At 48.4% G+C, this 20,529-nt stretch overlaps 9 protein-coding genes across 9 annotated transcripts; 4 read left to right on the top strand and 5 right to left on the bottom strand.

The window, feature by feature from the left end:
* Positions 1 to 304: 304 nt before the first annotated feature.
* FSUBG_1081 (uncharacterized protein) lies at positions 305 to 1,535 on the top strand (the record flags this gene model as incomplete). Its single annotated transcript, XM_036675426.1, has 3 exons — positions 305 to 460; positions 503 to 1,085; positions 1,162 to 1,535. The coding sequence occupies 3 exons, from the start codon at positions 305 to 307 to the stop codon at positions 1,533 to 1,535; spliced, it is 1,113 nt and encodes a 370-aa protein (XP_036543249.1).
* A 236-nt stretch (positions 1,536 to 1,771) lies between these two features.
* FSUBG_1080 (uncharacterized protein) lies at positions 1,772 to 2,212 on the bottom strand (the record flags this gene model as incomplete). The annotated part of the gene is made up of 3 exons (XM_036675415.1): positions 1,772 to 1,927; positions 1,978 to 2,088; positions 2,147 to 2,212. 3 exons carry the CDS (start codon positions 2,210 to 2,212, stop codon positions 1,772 to 1,774), a joined length of 333 nt encoding a protein of 110 aa, XP_036543248.1.
* Positions 2,213 to 2,551: 339 nt separating this feature from the next.
* Positions 2,552 to 3,150, bottom strand: FSUBG_1079 (uncharacterized protein; the record flags this gene model as incomplete). The annotated part of the gene is made up of 2 exons (XM_036675403.1): positions 2,552 to 3,062; positions 3,125 to 3,150. The coding sequence occupies 2 exons, from the start codon at positions 3,148 to 3,150 to the stop codon at positions 2,552 to 2,554; spliced, it is 537 nt and encodes a 178-aa protein (XP_036543247.1).
* Positions 3,151 to 4,445: 1,295 nt separating this feature from the next.
* Positions 4,446 to 6,416, top strand: FSUBG_1078 (transporter; the record flags this gene model as incomplete). The annotated part of the gene is made up of 8 exons (XM_036675392.1): positions 4,446 to 4,752; positions 4,802 to 4,988; positions 5,047 to 5,219; positions 5,270 to 5,497; positions 5,550 to 5,791; positions 5,847 to 5,933; positions 5,988 to 6,189; positions 6,250 to 6,416. 8 exons carry the CDS (start codon positions 4,446 to 4,448, stop codon positions 6,414 to 6,416), a joined length of 1,593 nt encoding a protein of 530 aa, XP_036543246.1.
* Positions 6,417 to 6,909: 493 nt separating this feature from the next.
* On the bottom strand, positions 6,910 to 7,621 carry FSUBG_1077 (uncharacterized protein; the record flags this gene model as incomplete). The annotated part of the gene is made up of 2 exons (XM_036675381.1): positions 6,910 to 7,504; positions 7,572 to 7,621. The coding sequence occupies 2 exons, from the start codon at positions 7,619 to 7,621 to the stop codon at positions 6,910 to 6,912; spliced, it is 645 nt and encodes a 214-aa protein (XP_036543245.1).
* A 650-nt stretch (positions 7,622 to 8,271) lies between these two features.
* Positions 8,272 to 10,633, top strand: FSUBG_1076 (C6 transcription factor; the record flags this gene model as incomplete). The annotated part of the gene is made up of 5 exons (XM_036675370.1): positions 8,272 to 8,773; positions 9,019 to 9,335; positions 9,390 to 9,730; positions 9,785 to 10,054; positions 10,123 to 10,633. The coding sequence occupies 5 exons, from the start codon at positions 8,272 to 8,274 to the stop codon at positions 10,631 to 10,633; spliced, it is 1,941 nt and encodes a 646-aa protein (XP_036543244.1).
* Positions 10,634 to 11,798: 1,165 nt separating this feature from the next.
* Positions 11,799 to 12,708, top strand: FSUBG_1075 (uncharacterized protein; the record flags this gene model as incomplete). Its single annotated transcript, XM_036675359.1, has 3 exons — positions 11,799 to 11,974; positions 12,028 to 12,081; positions 12,135 to 12,708. 3 exons carry the CDS (start codon positions 11,799 to 11,801, stop codon positions 12,706 to 12,708), a joined length of 804 nt encoding a protein of 267 aa, XP_036543243.1.
* Positions 12,709 to 13,553: 845 nt separating this feature from the next.
* On the bottom strand, positions 13,554 to 15,089 carry FSUBG_1074 (monocarboxylate transporter 2; the record flags this gene model as incomplete). The annotated part of the gene is made up of 3 exons (XM_036675348.1): positions 13,554 to 14,347; positions 14,395 to 14,753; positions 14,806 to 15,089. 3 exons carry the CDS (start codon positions 15,087 to 15,089, stop codon positions 13,554 to 13,556), a joined length of 1,437 nt encoding a protein of 478 aa, XP_036543242.1.
* A 2,591-nt stretch (positions 15,090 to 17,680) lies between these two features.
* FSUBG_1073 (uncharacterized protein) lies at positions 17,681 to 18,745 on the bottom strand (the record flags this gene model as incomplete). The annotated part of the gene is made up of 4 exons (XM_036675337.1): positions 17,681 to 17,711; positions 17,777 to 17,940; positions 18,005 to 18,647; positions 18,705 to 18,745. 4 exons carry the CDS (start codon positions 18,743 to 18,745, stop codon positions 17,681 to 17,683), a joined length of 879 nt encoding a protein of 292 aa, XP_036543241.1.
* Between the last annotated feature and the right edge of the window lie 1,784 nt (positions 18,746 to 20,529).

The raw sequence follows: 20,529 nt of genomic DNA, 5'->3' as shown, positions 1-20,529 counted from the left end.
CAGGCAGCAGGACATATGGCCAGATTAAAGGCCAACAGAATCACAACAGTCACTTGGGCAGGGCACATCGGTGTCAAGTATAGTCAAAATGACTCGGCGGCAATTCCTTCAGATCCTTGTTTTGGTGAGATATCTCTACGTAGCTCTCTAATACAAAAGGAGACGATGCCCACGCTGACTTATCAACCTCAACAACCCATCTTCCATTGTCTTTTATCTTTGAAAGTGTTCGAATATCTTTTTTTGCTTCTTGCCTTATTTCCTTTGAATTCAATTCTTAGCGCTCCCCTCAACCCAGATCATCATGGCTACAGTTGGAAACCTACAGATATATTACGGCGCTACGGACCGGTATGAGCCTTTGCCGTCGACTTCAACTAGATTCAAAGTGGCAGAGGCTGTCGTCAAACTCGCACTTGCCATACTTGAAAGCCCAGAGGGGAAGGAAAGCATTGTTAAAGTTGCAAAACAACTGATCTTGTAAGGAAATCCAAAATCGAAGAAAAACCCCTTTGTCCATATATACCGAGAACCTCTTGAGGATATGGGCTACTGGGTTGGCAAGTTTCTTGAAAGTGTCAAAGAGGATTTCCCACTTGTTTACATATCGGAAAATGTAGCTGGTGAGGCAGAGGCAGAACGCCTACCATGGGGTCGTGAATTGCGAAACTATAATGCAGCGATTGCTGGTCGGGTATTTCTGAGTAAAGTTATCATCGACAACATGGTATATGCTCGAGAAAAACATGAGATTGCGGGGATTACGTACAACTTGTTCAAATTCCAGATGGGAATTTCTGTCGCACACGAAATCATTCACCTTCTGACGGGTTTCCTTACTGGTGAATCCCGTCCTGACACGCCACCGGGTGTCACGATGGATCCCTTTGGGTCCCGGGATACTGGTGAAGCTGGTCGATACTGGGAGGGGATTCTTCTCGGTGGTATCGTCGAGTGCTGGGCCAACAAGAATGATATTATGGGAGTACGACAATCCGGAACTCCTTATCTGTTTGAGACAGGACACTCAAATTCAAATGGATGGAGAATTTCTTCAACCTACATTGAAAGCTTCATCAATGGTGGTGAGTAGTCCAAAACCGATGAGCAGAATCATGATTCGTTTGAGGTCAACTGACATTGTGGCTTCCGTCTATTTAGTATTTTCTTTTCCTATCAGAGTCTCAAATCCTGCGGAAACCTTGACTCGTTCCAGTCTCAAGCGCGCTCAATCACAAGAAACGTCCAACCTTCGCACAAGAAGAAGGCAACGCAATGCGCCTCCAACCGCTTCTCCAGCCCCTGGTCATTCGAGTGCTAGCATAGCCTATCGACGCCTTCCTGCCAACTGTGAACAGTATCCTGTACAGACGGCCCCTGTCCAGTTTTATCTCACCCAGCCTGTGAACCGCGTACCGCCTTATTCTCCCTATTCTGAAAGTAGCTCGACCCGAAGCTATCCTCCTCAGGCTCGATCCTATTATCCGCCTTCAAGTGGATCCAGCCGCTCATACGATCCTTATAACAGACGATAAATGATATCGTCAAGATGCCCGTCGAAGCTATGCATACGTCACGGACATTGAGGGCTGTTAAAAATGGGCTCCACGCTGTTTCATTGTTTCCTTGTAAAAACCTGATTTTGGTTGGAATATCCTGATTTCCTTTATTCTTTGGTATTAGGTAGAAAATAGGCTGCATCCAATTGACTTTTATTTGGAATTAGGGTAAAATAAGGTTCTGTTCCAGCAGTGGGATACATCATTTGACTCTAGTAGACGCCATTCGTAAAATCGACCACAATAGCTTTCTCGACAAGACCACCGACCTGAGCTATGAAGGCTTGGTGAGCTGGGTCAGTCTTGACGTAGTAGTCACGGTCTTCTGCCGACTCAAAGGTTGCAACAAATCCATGAGTTATCCCGTTCTACTGCCTGTCAGCATTAGATTCACGCAAGGATGGTTGGGCAGATTTACCTGCATCCCCTCTGGTGAGTTATCCTTGCCACCTTGTAGTGATTTAATATAGGGCTTTTTGCTTGTAGGATGGATACACAGATCCTTCAGTTGAAGGAAATCATCACATGTCTAAGCGCAGTCGGTCTGTCAGTCATTTGGCCAAACAACGTTTGCTTGTGTCACGTACTCTTGTTATATCTTTTTGGTCGGCATTGTCTTTGAACTGAAAGAGCACAGTGTGAGTGATCGACATGTTTGCGGTGCCAGCTTTGATATGCTGAAGGAATGTTTGGTATGGTGCGGAGTATTCTGAGAATTATAGATCAAGACGTCACAGATAGGACGACAGTGGAAACCTTGGACGCCATGTTTTCGAAGCTTATTGGTCAAATACATCCTTTACACTTTGCATCACGTGGGGCATTTATGTCAGTCCATCTTCGGTACCATATGTCTCTCACTTTTCTATCAGTTTTGATAAAAGAAACAACAAACCCAATGGTAACATTTCCTGAACCTCATATTCTTCGCTATCAAGGTGTAGGTGGCTGACGCCATTCTCTATGTGAACAGTAACAGGGACGAAATATCCTCAGACCCCGCTCTCATCGACGCTGGGCTCATCAGCCGTAGACATCACCAATCGAGCCAAATCCTGACGGAGACTCTCATGATTTGAGAGTTGAGAGTCGCTAGATGTCCCAGCGGCCTCTTGTGCCACGGGTGCACCATACATCAGCCTGAGGCAGAGGGCGTCTGTAGGTTTCATGCGCTCGGCAAACTTGGGTATGTCGTCCGCGACCAGTTCTGCAAGTGCATGAAGTTCGAACTCGATCGCGAAGTCGTAAATAGCGACGGCGCGGGCCAAGAAGTTGGTCGACTTACAAATGCATCGACACTGGCCGGTGTGCAGATTGTAGAACCTGTCATCACGCAGGAAAACGGCGACGATGTCGATGATGCATGAACAACGACCGGTTTCAAGATGTCGGGTCCTGGAACTACTGCCTCTGGTGAAGTGCTCCTCGAAGTATGGGTGCTTCAGGACATGTGAAGCGGGTATTTTGATTGACTCTTCCGTGTTGTTGAAGATCTTGTAACGCCTAGAGCTCGGAACAGTCAACAACCAATCAGAACATGGTTCAGCCACCAGGTATGTACTTACGGAATGGTGATCGCCAGGTTCGCCATGCTGCGGGTATAGTCTCCCGGGCCCGAAGCGATGTGCGAATAAGCTATGGGACTTGCGTGCTCAACCCCCTGTCGAGTTGAACTAGGCTTGGTAATGGTTCCGCTTTGCCTGGTTGGTGTACTGTGACTTGTATAAGAACGATTAAGAGTACGTTTGATTCTGTTTAAGATCTCAAGAACTTCAATTTGGCTGCGTGACGCGTTTCGTTATTGTTAGAAAATCGAGCTTAAGGAGGAAGATGGAAAACAGAAAAAGTGGATTCACTCTGTGATTCTATCATTATCAAGCCAGGCTCACAGCACTTCGTGGTACGCCATTGTATTAGTGGGGCCTACCCAGAAGAGGGAAACGAATCCTACCTTTCTGAGTCTGAGAATTACTGATATCAAAGCCCCAGCTTTCGGTTAGCCTTGTCCTCAACTTTGCCCGTCTCTTCGCCAACCCCCACGAATACAACGCAGAGGAGGTGGTGCTGCCACCTTTGACGCCACTTTCCGAGCATTAGCAAGCATTATGCAGCTAGAAATCGGATATATAGAATGGAAAATAGGTCTAGACCATCTACCGCGGAAGCATTTGTTACTGGCGTTGAGTATAATCAACGTGGGTGAGACTCTGCAAGAGTATATCACTAATTCTGTCTTGAAAAGCTTTATTTCTTTCCCATCTATATAATCTGCTGTTTATGGCTAACGGTTCAAATGGTGATTTGTTCTTCAAGCTAGGTATGAATGTCAGCCCCTGTCGATATCCCAGTGACTTGGCCAATTGACACTCGAGCACAACCAACGATCGAACTCGCAAAGAGCTTAAGTATCTGAGATGAGAGCATTATTTACATATCCCACTTCGGGTCCGAGTTTTCTGTGCGCCATAGTCAAAGATAAGGGACCCCGACCATTATTACCGTCTAAAGCCAAAGGTGTCATCAACCCCAGAATCACGCAACACCCACCATATAGCACGTCCCGGCGTCGGCCAACCATTCCTACCAGAAAAGACGACCCGGATAATCGCTACGACTGTCTCTCGATTAAATCGCCCCATAGTATCATTCACTTCGGCCTAGTTGGGTAGCAGCGACAACGCCCGTGGACCCCATCTCAATTGACGCGATTGCTAGCAACAATGACTGCATACCCACCAGGCGAGACGCGGCGTATAAAAGTGAAGTGCAGATCTCACCAAGCCAAGTGCAAGGTCTATTCACACAGTGACTTTCTTGTGTCTGTCTCGATCCAAAGCCACGCTGCGCCAAGCAACAATAGGTGCCTGCCAAGCAAACGCCATCAGAATGGCTGAAGTCAAACAGACGACTGCTGTTGCTGTCGATGATCGTCGCTACGATCGAGATACCGATAACTCAGCAACTGAGTACGAAGAGAGCGAAAAGAGCGGCAAGTCCTGGAAGAGCTATGTCTGGGATACTTGGGAGTTGCCCAAGGAGCAGCGATGGCTTCTTTTCAAGGTTGACGCTTTTGTCTTGACCTTTGCTTCCATTGGGTACTTTCTCAAAAACATCGATCAAACAAACGTCAACAATGCGTTTCTGAGTGGAATGAAGGAAGAGCTTAACATGTATGGCAATGAACTTGTTACTAGTAAGTCACCCATTCTAAAGTTGCTCTGAGCCCAACTAACTCTCGACAGGCACATCCATTTGGACCGTGGGTTATGTCGTCGGCCAGATCCCATCGAACTTGCTTCTCACTCGAGTATCCCCTCGCTGGGTCATCCCGTCCCTTGAAGTCGGTTGGGGCATTGCGACTATCTGCACTGCATCTGTTCAGTCATACAAGGCTTTGTACGCTCTGAGATTCCTTGTTGGTCTCTTCGAGTAAGTGAATACACTCATATTACAGCCTTCGGGGCTCGATTGACTAACATGGCTCCAGATCCGGTTTCTACCCTGGTATTCACTATATGCTAGGCTCTTGGTACACCCCTCGTGAGATCGGAAAGCGCGCCATGATCTTCTGGTTGGCTGGTAGCATTGGTCAAATGTTCAGTGGCTTCTTACAGGCAGCTGCGTACACAAACTTGAATGGTGTCCACGGCCATGCAGGCTGTAAGTTCTCACTCTTCCTCCTTCGGTGAGTAGCGCTGACTATGGCACAGGGCGCTGGCTCTTCATCATCGACGGTATCATCACCCTTCCCCTCGCAGTTTTGGGCTACTTCTTCTTCCCCAACCTTCCTCAAGATGGAGTCAAGACCTGGTGGACTACACAAAGGGAGCACGAGATCTCGGTCGAACGAATGAACGCCATCGGTCGGGCTGGGAAGGAGAAGTGGTCAAAGGCTAAGCTAAAGTCCATTCTCCTGAGTTGGCACACATACTTCCTCCGTAAGACACCATCTGCTACTGGCCTTGCGTCTTGTACTGACCTGCGAAATAGCTATGATCTACGTCCTCTGGAATAACGCATACCCTCAGCCCGCCATGGGATACTGGCTCAAGAGCTTCAACGCTGATCCTCCCCCTGTACCCGGCACCTCGTACTCCGTCGCTCAGATCAACAACTTACCTCTACCAACCACTGCAATCTTCGTCGTCATGGCTCTATTCTGGGGCTGGCTTTCCGATGGACCCATGAAGGGTCTCCGATGGCCTTTCATCTATGCCGGTGCCATAATCGCTGTAAGTTCACTATGGTCTCGGTGTGTAAGACAGACAACGACTAACTACTTGACAGATGGCTTTCAATATCGCTCTTCTCAAGATGCCCCTTTACGGAAACAACAGAGACCGAACTCTTGTTTACTGGTTCGCCAATATTGGTGTAAGTCTCGTCTGACCCACTGGAGATAAGCAGACGTGCTCACAAACCCCTCAGAACGGTGCCGGTCCCCTCATCCTCAGCTGGATCAACGAGATCTGTTCCGCCGATACCGAAAAGCGAGCCTTGCTAGTAGCTGCAGCTAACGACTTCGCCTATGTGGTCCAAGCCGTGGCTCCCAACTTTGTTTGGAAGACTACAGATTTCCCTAGGGCTGCAAAGGGCTATACATGGTCCACCGTTCTCAACGCTCTACTGAGTAAGTCAACCGAGATCCTGATATTTCAACTGGTTTACGCAATACTAACTGGCCCATTAGTCGTCTGGACTGCCATTGTTCAGCTGCTTCTGGCCTGGGATAGGAAGCGGCAAGCCAAGGCTCGGGAAGTGATTTCCGAAGACTCCGAAGCTAATTCTCAAGAAGAGTCGCACGATGAGGGGAAGATTTCAGCGTACCCTGCGGAAAAGAAGACGGATCATAGCTAGTGCTTTTGCGCCAGAAGATTGGACAAGGAGACAGCTCGTAGCCCATTGGTGTCAACTATAAACCATGAGGCTAGCCATTATACCGACTTCTTGAATCGTTAGATCATCCAAACACAGCTCTACAATCTATCAGGCGATTTCAAATCTTCGTTTAATACTCAGGAATTAAAGGCCATTGGTGATTTCTAGAACCTTTAAACCACAGGCAGTGGCTTTTCATTTTGCTATTGGAAGTACAAAAGACGGGGCTAAACCCCTTCAACAATCAACAAGTCTCTGGAGCACACGCAACAGCATCACAACCGGTAGCCTCCCAAATACTTATCCCTTCCAAGCTTACTTCATTTGACTAGAACCGAGGTATCTCCTGGCACCATGCTCTTGAAAAGACTCTCGAACTATCCCCTTCGCGCCTTGAGAAGCACAAATAGCATCTTTTGATTTCTGTCTCACTCCGAGGACGCGACCTCTGCTTTGGCGGAGTTCCCACAGTTCACAGAGGCCCGTACTTCTCTTCGTACTGTTGGAGCTTGCGCTTCAACTCGCTCACTTCCGCTGGAGTGATGTCGTCGATGTTGTCTGAATCTTCGACTAGTGAAAGTCTTTTGAGCCTGGCGACGGTATCCGCCATGATGACCTCGTCGGTCTTGGCAACTCTCTGGGTGAAGTAGTCGGCCAAAACAGCCTGGTGGCCATGAAAAGCGAAGTTGACTCTTTCAAACATCTCCACGAGGTCTAAGACTGAGAGTCGGCCAGCCATGCTGGTGAATTCTCCAAAGGTGAGTCCAGCGAGTTCGTACATTTCGTAGTCCAAAGCAAGACTGTGGACCGACAGACACTGTTGCATCCGGTTGTAGTAGTCCGTTGATCCGACCCGGTCCTCTGGCTTTTGGCTCTTCCATTTTCCCTTGCGTAGATAGCTCATGAAGTCGGCCGTTTGTGTGTCGTTCAGCCATTTGAGCTTCACGACATCTCTGTCCTTGTCGTAGGAGAGCCTAAACTTGGGATATTTTTCCAAGAGATGGACCGGAACCCAGTACATTGAGTTGTCACCAAATATGATTCGGACGGTGCTGAAGAGGTAAGGACTAGTCTCTGGTCAGTAAAGATGCTACTAAATGATACAAGCATGTAGCTCATGCTACGATTACTTACGACTCGGTCAGGCTGCTGCCGTGCATCAAAACACCCTGCCCTTCCATCATCAGGGATTCTTTTGATTTTGTTTCTAGTCTTGAAAATTGAATGGATCGTCGCCTGGCAAGCTTAAAGTCAGCGCAAGGTCGTATCAAGTTTTACAGATGCACTAACTCTCGAGATGCGGAATCGTTTGAAGAGAGAAGAAATTCTGGGGGGAGCAATGATAAAGGGACGTAATGCAGATGTGGGTCTTCAACGACAGTCTGCAGCCATCCCTGGCATAGTAGACGAGTGAGCTAGCATCTTAGGGGCTACTAGACCATTAATGAGTCCTAACAGGAAAGATATTGCTGAGGTTCCAAGGCTGTAGTAAACAGATATACACTTAGATTACCGATTTTTGGTCATAACTTGCATGTGGCATATTTGGCTGTTAATATAGTGAACCAACATCTCTTCCTTTTATTACTTTTATTACTTTTATATGGAAAGTTCTATAACATCGTTGATTATGCAGCTGATGCGGACTGTAGGAGGGCAACAGACGTGCTCGTCAGTGGAGCCAATAGGAACCGTTGCTCGTCAGCTCAGGCCATAAGCTAAGCGCGTCTTATTCCCCACCACTCACCTCTTTTCACTCACTCACTACCTACCAATCTCACCATTAACTTCATGTCATATTAATTGGTCAACTCCAACTACCTCAGTCTCAGCAATGGAATCTCAAACCGGCACCTCCGAAGCCAACCAACCCAACCGAAAGCGTGTCATCACAGCTTGTCTGACCTGCCGCCGTCGAAAGGTAAAGTGTGATCACGGACAACCAGTTTGTTCACCGTGTAAGAAAGGAAGCCGTGTTTGCACTTACACAAGCCCTCAATCAGCTTCACAGTCTTCTCGTCTTGGAAGTGGGAATCGAGTATCAAGAAGCAACCGACAAACTGGTCAAGATGATATCAAGAACCGCCTCGAACGATTGGAACAACTTCTTGAGCGCGCCCTCAGTGGCGGCCCTGCTACCTCACAAAACACGACTAATACAGCTTCCAACCCGGAGCATTCCAAATCAAAGTATCAAGGACTGGGCTTTTCGGCGAATCTTCAGTCGGAAACATTATCGACCGATGGTTATGATGGCGCTTTGCTCCTTGAAAGCCAGGGCGGTCAATCTCGCTGGGTATCATCTCTGCACTACTCGCTCCTGGCTGATGAGGCAAGTTATCTTCCTTAGTTGAGCTTCTCTCTAACAGATGACTCCAGATTCGTGATGTCAAGATGCTGCTCGGAGGGCGGTCTGGCGATGCACCGAGAGAAAGCGTGCCGATAATTCGCTCAGAATCCCCCTTTCCATTTTCGGGGCCTTCGACGAATGACCTTAGGATATGGGCGCCGCCTTCAGCAGATACATGCTTACTTCTACTTGATACATTCTATTCTAACGTTGATCCAATGACTAGAATAGTTCACAAGCCTACGCTCAAACGACGACTGGTCCAGTATATCGACTACACGTACGGCCTGAACGCTTCAAGCTCTGAGGACGAAGAGTCTTTGGTCACTCACTCTGGCGAGGATATTCATACTTTCGAACCATTGGCGTTGGCTGTCTTCTATTCAGCCATCAATAGTCTTCCGGCTGAAGACGTGTTGTTGCAGTTCTCTGTAGAAAAGGAGACACTCCTTTCCCAATTTCAACATGGCGTGCAAGTTGGCCTGGGGAGAGAGAACTTCTTGACTACATCAAGCATTGAAGTGCTTCAAGCTTTCGTCCTGCTTCTGGTGAGCGTGTAAAACTCCCATCTCAAAGCCATGACCTGGCTAACTTGTCCCTAGACCTGTCAGTCGCGAGAAGATGACATGGCAAAAACCTGGACACTGTTAGGTCTAGCTCACAAAATGGCCCTCTCGCAGGGTTTGCATAGAGAACCCTCGCTATTCACATCCACAGGCATGGGCGTCGTCCAAGTTGAGATTCGCCGCAGGTTATGGCATCAGATATGCCACCTCGACTATCGCTCTGCAGAAAGCAGGGGTCAAGAGCCTACTATATCAGACGAGGATTTCACTACCTTACTTCCACGAAACATATCGGATGATAACCTCGTTGAGGGGAGTTTAGAAAAGACATCTACAACGCCTGGGTTTACTGATATGACAGTTCACTTGATCCGTCTGTATGGACATCATTGTTTTAGAAGAATTGTTCGGGGCACTTATAAGCTTGAAAGAACGATGAAATCACAAGAAGCTAAGAACAATGACAACACAACCCCGGTTGCCAAGCTTCAGTCCTTATTCGAGGAAGTCAGGGGCATGGTGAATGAGATTGTCAATCATTTCCAAACACACTATCTGCAGCACTGTAATCCACATATTCCAGAGCAGAGAATGGCAATTGGACTTGCAACGGTAGTCGAATGGCGGTGCTGGTCTATCTTCTGGCTGCGAACACCAAAGCAGTACCGGGAGTCGGTGATTACCCCTGAAGTTCGACAAATGTATGTGCATTCCGAAACTATACTACGACGGTTCTTCGACAAGAACAGAGGCTGACGTATACTCAAAGAATATTAGAGAAGTCAGTCAACCTCATCGAAAGCTTGAACACTATGCTAGGTGATAAGGACGCCCAGCGGTACGGATGGCACATTGGCGGTCATGCATGTTTCCAGCCTATCATGCATATTGTCTCAGAGCTTGACATGCCCAATTTCGATGCTCCCAATCGACAAGCACTACGATCACGAGCCTTAGACGCATTGAGAAAGACCATGCTAGAGAGGGGACAAGAAGCAACACCGATGTGGAATGCGATGAATCGTATCATCTCAAACTGCCTCGCTAAATCTGCATCGAGACCCTTCCCAGTGACACCATTCCAGGCTACACAGACTGAATTGCCCATTAACGAAACGACACAGGGGCTAGGCTCTTCTGCCGCTGCGCCGCGCCCAGACCTGCCAATCTTCGGAGTCGCACCGTCAACTTCGTTGCCTGACCCCATGGCATTGGGGAGTATAGAAATGCTGGAGCCTGACATTATGTTTGACTGGGTATTTGAACTTTTATCCCTCTGAAAGAATCACTACCGCTGACAAGATTGACCAGGGCTTTTGGAATATCGATCCTGCAGCTCCTGGGCCGTATTGAATGCCGCTATTCAGCCTGCCTGAAACCGATGTTTGTAACCCTCGGAATACGACATGTGTACTTTATAGGTTAATTCCCTAGTGGATTGATGACTTAAATCGAGTCCTATCGGGACTCTATTGTGTTGTTGGCTCTTCTAATAGACAATCATAACTCCGTCTGTTTTTGAAGATCATGAGGCCAATGTTTGGAATTGCAGACTTGTTCGATTTCGAGACTCGGGAACTTTGGCGTGCACTCCTATGTGAATCTGTCAGTAAAGGTCAAGTAAATCTCAGATGTAATTTATAGGACATCTGATATCAGGCTGTCTGAAACACCGCTAGAGGTCGGAAAGCTGTACGTTTCTCTAGCTTAAGCTCCAGGGCGTATATGTGTGTTTTGGTTGTACCGGCCGCCGGGCATCAACTTCAGGGACGTATCAACGCTTCACTGGTCTTCGCCTTGCATTAAATCTCCTGTGATTATCTCTGAAATCAGCAGCTGTCCCCCGAGCATAGCATGTCTGGATGCCTAGCCGGCCTTGGCCAGGGTTTCTGGATTCAGGGGCTGAGGAATGCGTGACAGTGCGTAGGTGATAGAGAATCAAGTATGGTAGATGTAATATCTTTCTATTTTGTCGTGTATTTCTTTCATGCTGTCTAAGTTGCTTTGTGAATTGCCTGATATTAACTTGTCTTGTTTTGCAGAGTGTTTGGTGGCTTGCGTTTGAGGCGCTGACTGAAAGGAAAGTGTTTAAAGGCAAACAGGGCTATTCTCAGACCCGACCAGCACAGTAGTGAGTGAATTCAACAAGGCTACAGGCTATAAGGGAGACTCACTACTGACTTGGTACCTTAGGGGGTGCTCCAGTGGGTTGGTAGTCACATCTCCTAGTGGAGATGCAGCCGTCCGGCCCACCACAGAGCTCAGTCTCACAATAAGAAGAGGGCCAAGCAACAAGACTGTGCGTTTGTGTTACACCAGAGGCCCCTATCCCTCTATTTCTGCCCACAACTTTTCCTTCTTCTCCTCCTTCTCACAACACTCCTCCACAAACTCGGCAACCTGCTTCCCGTGCTACAAGAAAATCAAAAATCTACAGCAGTCACCATGTCTGACAAGTCCCACAAAGGCAAGCAGCCTTCTAGAGAGGAGGCTCAGGACAAGTCGGATAAGCATCTCGTCAATTCTGGTGGTCTTGAGATCAAGGCTTCATCCAAGGAACAGCCCGTCGAAGCTGGTAGCTCTTCTAAGAATGCTTCCGTCCCTCCCGTGGGTCAGCCTCTGTATGTATCAGTCTCGCCTCTTGTCGTGTTCTCTTACTGACAATAAGCTTTAGTCCTAATGTCGAACGCGCTAAGAATGCTTCTATGGTCACCGTGAGCCCGCGCCTGTATGTATCTGTGCCATCCTGCTTCACTGACCATTACTTACTATCAAACCTAGTCCTGCTACCCACGTCACCGTCATCATCCGTTTCCCCCAAGGCGACCTCTGCTTGCCCTTGTTTGTTGTTGGCCGCTATCCCATGTTCGCAGAAATGTTTCAGGGCGGTATTCTCCAGTGGCCTGGTGTTTCTCAGCGTCAGGCTCAAATCATCACTCACTACCTACGTGATCCTAAGCCTAAATACAAGATGGTTCCTTACGACACTTCGGCCGAGCATGAGGATAGACTGGACCGAGAGTTCGTCGATGCTCTTGTCATCAATGCTCAGGCAACTTCTTTCAACCTTCATGAACTAGCCGGTCTGGCTCTGGATCACATGGAGTTGTATGGGGTCATGATTCCCCTTACCAGGGTCACAGTCAACTTCATGGCTCAGGGTGAATGGTACCAGCGAAACCGGGCCTATGTTCAAAGCTACTTGACTCGCCGTTCCACTTCCGCCCACCCAATGGCTATTCACCATGACCGCATGGGGTTCGGACTCCAGACTGGCGATGCCATTATTGACGGCCTTCTTGGTGCAATCAACAACCTCCGCTTCGCTGTACCCTACCCTTATCGCTACTACTAAGTCCAGCTTGACAGGATACTGGGGTCCAAGGTAAGGCTACTGAAGCTGTTGGTGAAGCAATTCCAAAAGCTAATCCCGTTCAGGATTCGGAAAGGTCACCTGAGACCAGCGGACTGCGCACATGTACTTGATCCTGATACAGGATGGGACGGTTGGCTTTTCCATTCAGGTCAGGGCAAAGTCTAACGCTCTCTTCAAAGACTGTGATGTTACCAGAGCTGCCTTGAGCAGTTCTTGGCTTCATACCTGGCCTCATGGCATAAATATCTTTATACCGCCGCCAAAAGATAGCGGCCTCCAGATCGTGAACTTCTAGGGTTGCCGGGAAGACTACACGGTGTCTAATATATGGTCTTCTTCTTGTGCTATAGCACATTGGGATAAATAGACTACCCCAATAGACACCCTGGATTGCATTTATGGCTCAATGGCGTGTTATTTTGATCCAAGTCGGATCCATTGTAAAAAGCAACTAGCTGTCACTCCAAGTGACTGTCATTAGGTTTCCATAAATCCGATTACCTTGCAAGAAATAATTAATGAAACTTACGAAAAGTAGTAGGTTATCCTAGATATCTTTCATGGGGCATTGGGTTAAATGTGTCTAGAATAACTTAATTATCTAGCTACGTGGGCCCTGATGTGACTCCAACACTTTTACAAATCCACACTCAGACGTTACGATAACTACCCCAATAATTATGCTAGGTTCTCATGGGCGATTCTCCTGAACTCTATTAGGCAAAGTGATCTTCATTAATAGACTATCTGCTAGAATTATTTTCACCTGTTTCTCCCCGACAATCATAGCTCTCGCCGTGCCGTGACCTTCTGGAATCCCCGAATTAGATCTTCTTGAAGAGTTGAGCACCATCCTTGAACACTCGAGCGGTCGCCATGCAGAAGCTCCCGAGTAGCATAGACGCCCCTGCAAAGCACATCAACCCAGTGAACCTGTCCCCTTCCTGGTCTTTGATCGCCCCTTCGATGGGAAGCCCAGTCAGAGCGCCCAAGGCAATACTCAGACAAAAGCCTCCCAACTTGAACCCGATATCATCAACCCGGTCCTCTGCAAGGGAAACAACACACGGAGGGCCTAGGCTAACGAAACCGCCACTGGCGAACCCGAAGAGCAGGGCGAAGACTATGATGCCACCTTGAGAGGTGTGAAACTCGAGGGGAAGCCAAAAAGCTAGAACAAGAGCTCCGGAGAAACCAGTCACCATGACCATGGTGTTAAAGTGACCGATCCTGTCACTGATCCAGCCAGGCACGATACGACCAAACAAAGAACCGGCGTTGGCAATGGCCAAGGTATACACAGCGAAGTCCTTGTATCCGTGAAGCGAGGCCATCTCTGGGAGGTAGTTCAGGGGTGCGAAGAGTCCCCACATGGTGAAGAAGCAGCCAAGGATGAAGAAAACCCAAGGTCCTCTCTTGGGTCCGTTGGTTCCACTGCTGGGAGCGTTCTCTCCCTTTGTTGGTCGCGAGACTTTGCCAAGAGGTGGGAAAGGAGAAGTGCAGAGAGCATTGGCGATGACCAAGAGGACTCCTTGCAAGAGTGCAGTCCAACGAACAGCAGTTGCGAAGCCGACTTCTTCGATGAGTCGAGGGATCATGCAAGGGTATATCACACCACCTGAGTTCACGTTAGCCGGCTCTGCCGATACTAGTTCTTTATCTTACCCAGACTGCTCCCACCAGAAACAATACCGACAGCCAAGCCCTTCTTTGTAGAGAACCATTGAGTGGCCGTTGCCATGGCGGGAAGAGATAAACCAGCAGCCGCCAGCCCAAAAGCGACACCCTGAGCAAGCATAACTTGCCAGTACTTTGTACAAAGGCTCAGCATGCAGACGGAGAATACAGCCATGATACTGAAGGGGAGTAGTGTCTTGCGGCAGCCATAGACGTCGATCATCTTGCCAACGGCGGGGCCGAACATGAAGAGCATAAAGATCTGGAGAGTGGTAATCCAAGCCAAGGCCGATGACGGCTGGTTCTTGAACATGACTTCCGAGTAGTACAACTGAAACATGCCGCATCTAATATCAAAGGTCAGTGGGCGTTTCTCATAATGGGAGAGGCCAAACTCACGCGTTGACGTAGCCGATGGAGCAGAACTGCAACAAGAACGATCCAGCGACACAAGCCCATGCTCTCGCACCTCCATTGGGGGGGATTCGGTCGCTGTTCTCGGTTGGCTTGTTGCTCTCGAGTTCAGGGGAGTCGGACACGGCGGGGGAGTGCATCTTTTCGCAGAAGTCGTTGAGAAGGAACTTGACGCGATAGTAGGTAGGAGAAAAGGCCGAGCCGATTCTTTTGACTTGAAATGTTAGGAGAACAATCGGGATAAGCAGGAGACAGAGAAAGAGATTCATGGTGAGAAGTTGTTGTCTCTTATGTCGATTCGAGGGGTTTATTCGGATTGGTTTCGTACGAGATCTGAGCCAGGTTAGGCCGAGTATCGAGATTCAAAACATGCAACTTACTGTCTTGACCAATATGATTTTGCTCAGTCTTCACTAACATGGAACCTCGCACGAACTTGACCTCGTACGAACTCCACGGCCGAAGACTAGACTAGGACAGGGGTGTAAGTCAACAGCCGCTAAACCCAATCCATCGTAGGATTCGAAGGACCCCTGTCAAGAACTGTCATCCATCTTCAACCTCATTTCCCGATTCTTTGCAACTCTCTTCTAGTTTGCCACTATTTTTGTTCAATATCATTACAGCTTTGGCCTTGATATTCTTATCTTTGATTTTTAGCCCGATTGATGATTTGTCTCGACAGACTTGTTAATATCTACTGGTGACATTTCACTTGGATGTGTAGCAGATGCATGTTGCAATATCTGCTTGAGATATACTAACGGCTATACTATCGTACGCTTGATTTTTAAACCCAGATACCGTCTACTCTGACTCGAGATCGATACCCTACCCGTTTTGTGACAACTACCTATCTCAGCGCTTACTCTGTTGGAAATGTAATCGTACAGTGTTCCGCTAAGGCTCATGTCGGCGAACTGTGATCCGGAAAGCTTCTTTATAATTTCGAGGAATGGGAGCTTGTCCCCGTATATGGCAATGCGCTCGCCAGCCTCAAGTTGAAGTCTAGGCAGTCGGCATTTTACGCATGCACTGTAGACGTATGTAGCTGTGGTAAAGTCGGTCAAGGACGATGGTGACAAGCTGTTGTTTTCCTAATATATGTAGTGATGGAGGCACTCAGATATATGATATAAGATTGGTATGAGAAAGTTCACGGGTCCAGTCGTTTGAGCAGAAAGAAAGAAAAAGGTGAAGAAAAGAACTGAGAGAAAAGGTTGTGAGCAACGGGGAGTCCTTGTTTGGCAAACATGGCGTGGGTCCTGAATAAACAGCAAGCAAACAAACAGAATGCGAAACAATCACGCATTCACGATGGCGTAACACGGCTGGGATGTGAACATCAATAGTCTTGGTCGCAAAACAGGTGATATTTGCTGGCGAGTCCCGGTTCGCTCTATGCACGCCTTGCATAAATATACGCTCACCACTGCATCATTGACTAAAACTACTCCTGCCCTCGTTTTATCAAACTATTCATCATTCTTTCTTTAGGCACCATATTATGAACAAGTTTTCCCAGACTCTTTCGGCGCCTGCGCCCCGCGGGCGTTCAGCAGATGAGAAGCTGAACACTTCTCCAAACGAGACGCTTCAACTACTAAGCCATTCTTCATCGGTCGAAGACGCCAGGTCCGGCATTTTCTCTTGGTAGCTATTGCTCTTATAAACTTTTATTTAGCGTATTTGAGCCGTTTGATCCTTCGATTCCAGGGCGTCACGCCCGGAACTGCAGCATACAGTGTCAATCAAGTGACAACGAACCAACAACTTCCAGCGTTGGTGACACTGCATTGACAATGGACAATGACGCAGACTCCCGAGTACAGCTGTATCTAGGAGACGCATGCAATCTAAAATGATTACCTATGTGTTTCACTGCCGCCTATCTACTTAGCTTACTTTATGGGAGCCCCTTTTGTTTCCTGGACCAGCTCCAAGAGAACTGTAGCAACTGTCGTTACGGACAGTCTTGAACTAGGCAGGATGTTTGGGGGAAACTAGGTATGGACGGGTTGGCTCTGTCAAACCCTTTGTACCCTACCCACGTTGTGATTGCCCCTGACTGGTGGTTGACGGGCATCCAAGAAAAGGGTAGTCACGTGCAGTATTCCCAGTCACTTCAATGGATGGAACTTCTCCGAGTTCCAGTTGCTGCCTGAGGTCGACTCACAACTTACCTAGGTATGTCACATCAGACGCTCCAAGGTACCTTCCTTTTTGGAGCTTTGGGCTGAGGCAGCCAGTCCCTCACTATCATGTTGAGACAAACCATCAGCTTGGTGAACAACTGTATGTCAAAGTTTGCTGTCATGTAGCTGGTACCGTAAACAAATAAAAAGATGTTGCAATAAAGACACAATCACTGAGGCATTCTCTCGTTCTTTTAATCAGTAAATTAACGCCGGTCGCTTGTTGTGACTCGAGACTTCCTCCGGCATGACTTTCGTATTGGACTGTTGATTAATATGTTGTGACTGATGCAGCTCCTTAGATAACTGCAAGATCTCTGTGACATTCTGTAAATCCAAGTTAAAAGCAAAGATCAAAGCTTTCAGCGGTCATATAGTAACTCTGGTCCATGGCCGTAACGCTGTACCCGTCGCCGCGAAAGAGTTCCCAGCAGTTGGAGTCTGGGTCCATACGCTACTTCACCTTCTTTCGAGTCCGCATCAAGACCTTGCGAGATATTCTCACTGACAACATGAACTTGGCCAAGGTATATAGATGGACTGTATTCCGGGGGTACTCTCAGCTAATATTACATGGGTAAGACTCCTTCCCACAACCCCTCGTGATCATTCATATACTGACAAACTTCATCCCCATATGCGAGTCAGTTCTGTTTCAGCCATCATTACATGTCCATCGTTTCATCATGTTCATCGCTACATTTCCGTAGCCCATCGTTCCAAAAGGATCCGTCGTGTCGTTAGAGACCATTGCGGCTTACCAGCGGTAAACACCGGGCGGGTAGTTGGCCAGGTCGAGGTTGATGAGACCATCGGCTCCGATGATCTTGAGTTTGCCGTTGCTGTCATAGGACTCGTCGTCTGTCCCAGCGTCGGCCTCATCCTCACTCTCTTCAGCTTCGGAGTCTTCATCTTCAGCGTCGGTCTTCGGAGTCTTCAGCGTCGGTGTCTTCAGCGTCGGTGTCTTCGCTCTCGCTTTCAACAGCCACCTCGCTTCCGGCTTTGGGTGCTTCCTCGAGCTCGGTTTCCTCAATGGACGCCTCTTCCTCCTCGCCCTCTCGGTTAATCTTGACCCAAGCACCCTCACGGCGGGCGACATAAGCCTTGAAGCGCTTGATATCTTCCTCACGCTCAGCATCAACCATCTCCATGAGTTTGTCGTTGGCGGCGATGTGATAAGTGCTAGCGAAGCGCACTTGGTCTGCAACCCACTCAAAGTCGAGCTCGGGGTACAGGGGCTCAAGAACACTGTGGCTGTAGGCCAGCATGTAGGCGGGCTCCATGTACGGGAAGAGGCTCTCCATGTACTCAGTAGCCTGGTTCTTCATCTCGTCGATTTCACTATAGACTGCCTGCGAATAGACGTGGATGGCAAGATCATAAGCCTGTTCGACGTCCGGGCGGTGAGTGAACTTGTGAACCTCATGAAATGGGACTTTTCCAGTGTAGAAGAAACGGATCATGGAGACGATGGCCTCCGCGGTAGCGTATGGCAGTGAAATGATGCCCCATTTCGTGACTCTCTCAAGGAACTTAGGGCACGTGAGGAGGATTGCCTCAACGTGGACGAACTCAACAGTTGGTCCTAATTCGCCTCCTGCCATCGAGCCAAAGTAGATGGCAACCTTGCCGCTAAGGTCATCTGTTGTCAGTACCTTTTGGCGTAAGTTGATAGAAGTGTCGACTTACCCCTCGCCAGTCAGTCGCTGGGCAGGTCCAGGCTCATTCATGTTTTCTGTGCCTTGGAGTGAAGGCAGTGACCTAGGTTAACTTTAGCACACGCAAAGAAGAGGAAAAGGAAACAAAGAATAGGCAGAAGTGGAAAAGGGCACTCACGCTTTTGTTTGTTGTTGCAGTAACGTGGAGAAGTTGACTTCGAGCGGAAGTCGAAGAATGTTTTGAGGGTGAAGAGAGGAGAGAGGGGAAGAAGCTCGAACGCGAGAGAAATGTTTTGATATACTGCGGGTAGTGCGATTTGGCGTGTGACGAAAAAGGCATTGGTGCCCTGGTGACCTATTTTACAAGGCACACCACACTAACGAAACGTCATTGGCCTCCTAAACCAGACTCTCATACGCTACTCCTGGAATTCAGGTATCTAGTCCTCTAAAAGCATCCTCCATGAGCACTGAGTGCTTGTCTATAGGCCCCATGCCCTCACAGGAATATGTATGTGTGCTCTCTGCTACTATCCCCCTCAATACACTCCAACATATCTTCCCATCCCGTCTCCCAATCTTCATTCACAGCACATCGGCCCTTCATAATGTTCATCTTTCCCTTGCATTATCATCCCTTCGTACCAGTCTCGAAAGGGACAAAGCAGACACATCTGTGACTCGACTGTGCATCGTTGCCTTCGAGTGACGCTGACAACTCTGAAATCCGACAAGCGTTACACGCGCCTCACTCTTTCGATTATGCATATTATCACTCTCTTCACCAGGGTCATAACATGAGCACCGCGTATGCATTTATACTCCAGCCCCTGACTGACGTCTCCCGCCTGATATCTCCAACTAGTACGCAGTAAGTGACTACCCCAAGTCTCCGACGTGCCTCTCGGTGCGTAGCGCACTTGAAGTTCTTGTGTTGATCACATGGCTTCCATAAACGCAGCATCATAGCAGCTGAACTCCTCAGCGACCATTGGACACTCGGCCCCCTGAACCTCTTAGCACAACCTTAACCACCGGGAGGCATCAGACCTTACCATGTCGTCAACTGGGATGCTACGGCTTGCCACGGATTCTGTAACCTCTTTCACAGGGCCCTTGGCGTCTCCAGAAGACCTCAAAGTGCTTCAAGTCTTGAAGCGCTTTGTCGAAAACCGCTGTGTTCCATACCAACCTAGCATACCTCGCAACATGATCGATCACTCATCATTACCTTCTCCCCATACACTTGGATCTCTCAGGGGCATTTCGTTTGGCACGCAGTTTGTCTCTTTAGTTGTGGCTTCGTCCAGACCACCTTACTAACAAGATCGCTACAGAACCCTTCAGCAGCACTGCCTCCAAAAGTATTCAACCCGCTGGAAGACCATCTTGATCGATACGACAACCGCAAAGAGGTCTCCCTTCCTCTCCATTAGTCACTTCTACTGCTATTGGCCTCGAAGCACTCTCCTCGGGTAGCAATAGATCGTAAAGCGAGGAACGCACCCCAGGAGACGAGCTCCTTGTTGAAGCACCGAGTTGCCATGGATCGCCCCTGAGTTAGACAAAGACAGTCCCTTGGACCCTTAGAGCACTAAAGTAACTCATTATTGCTCTCAATGGAAGAAAACACCATCGTTTGGGCTTGCTTAGACCGCAGCGGCGCTCCAGCTCTGTTTTGACACTATCAGGGGCTGGCCTAGTTCGATACACTCGATCGCCGGAGGCCTTTCCACTCCCACAAGACTGCCGCTATTGCAGCAGGCCTATACTCTTGATATCTTGACGACAGCAGCCAAAGAGCTTCGAAGTCAAAGAGGTTCAGGGGTTGAGCGCCCTTATTCCGAGGCATGCAT

The sequence above is a fragment of the Fusarium subglutinans genome (assembly GCF_013396075.1).
Source record: "Fusarium subglutinans strain NRRL 66333 chromosome Unknown NRRL66333_c0000005, whole genome shotgun sequence".
In the NCBI taxonomy this organism is placed as follows: Eukaryota; Fungi; Ascomycota; class Sordariomycetes; order Hypocreales; family Nectriaceae; genus Fusarium; species Fusarium subglutinans.
The sequence above is the reverse complement of the archived record's forward strand: the minus strand, read 5'-3'. Positions and strand labels throughout refer to the sequence as shown.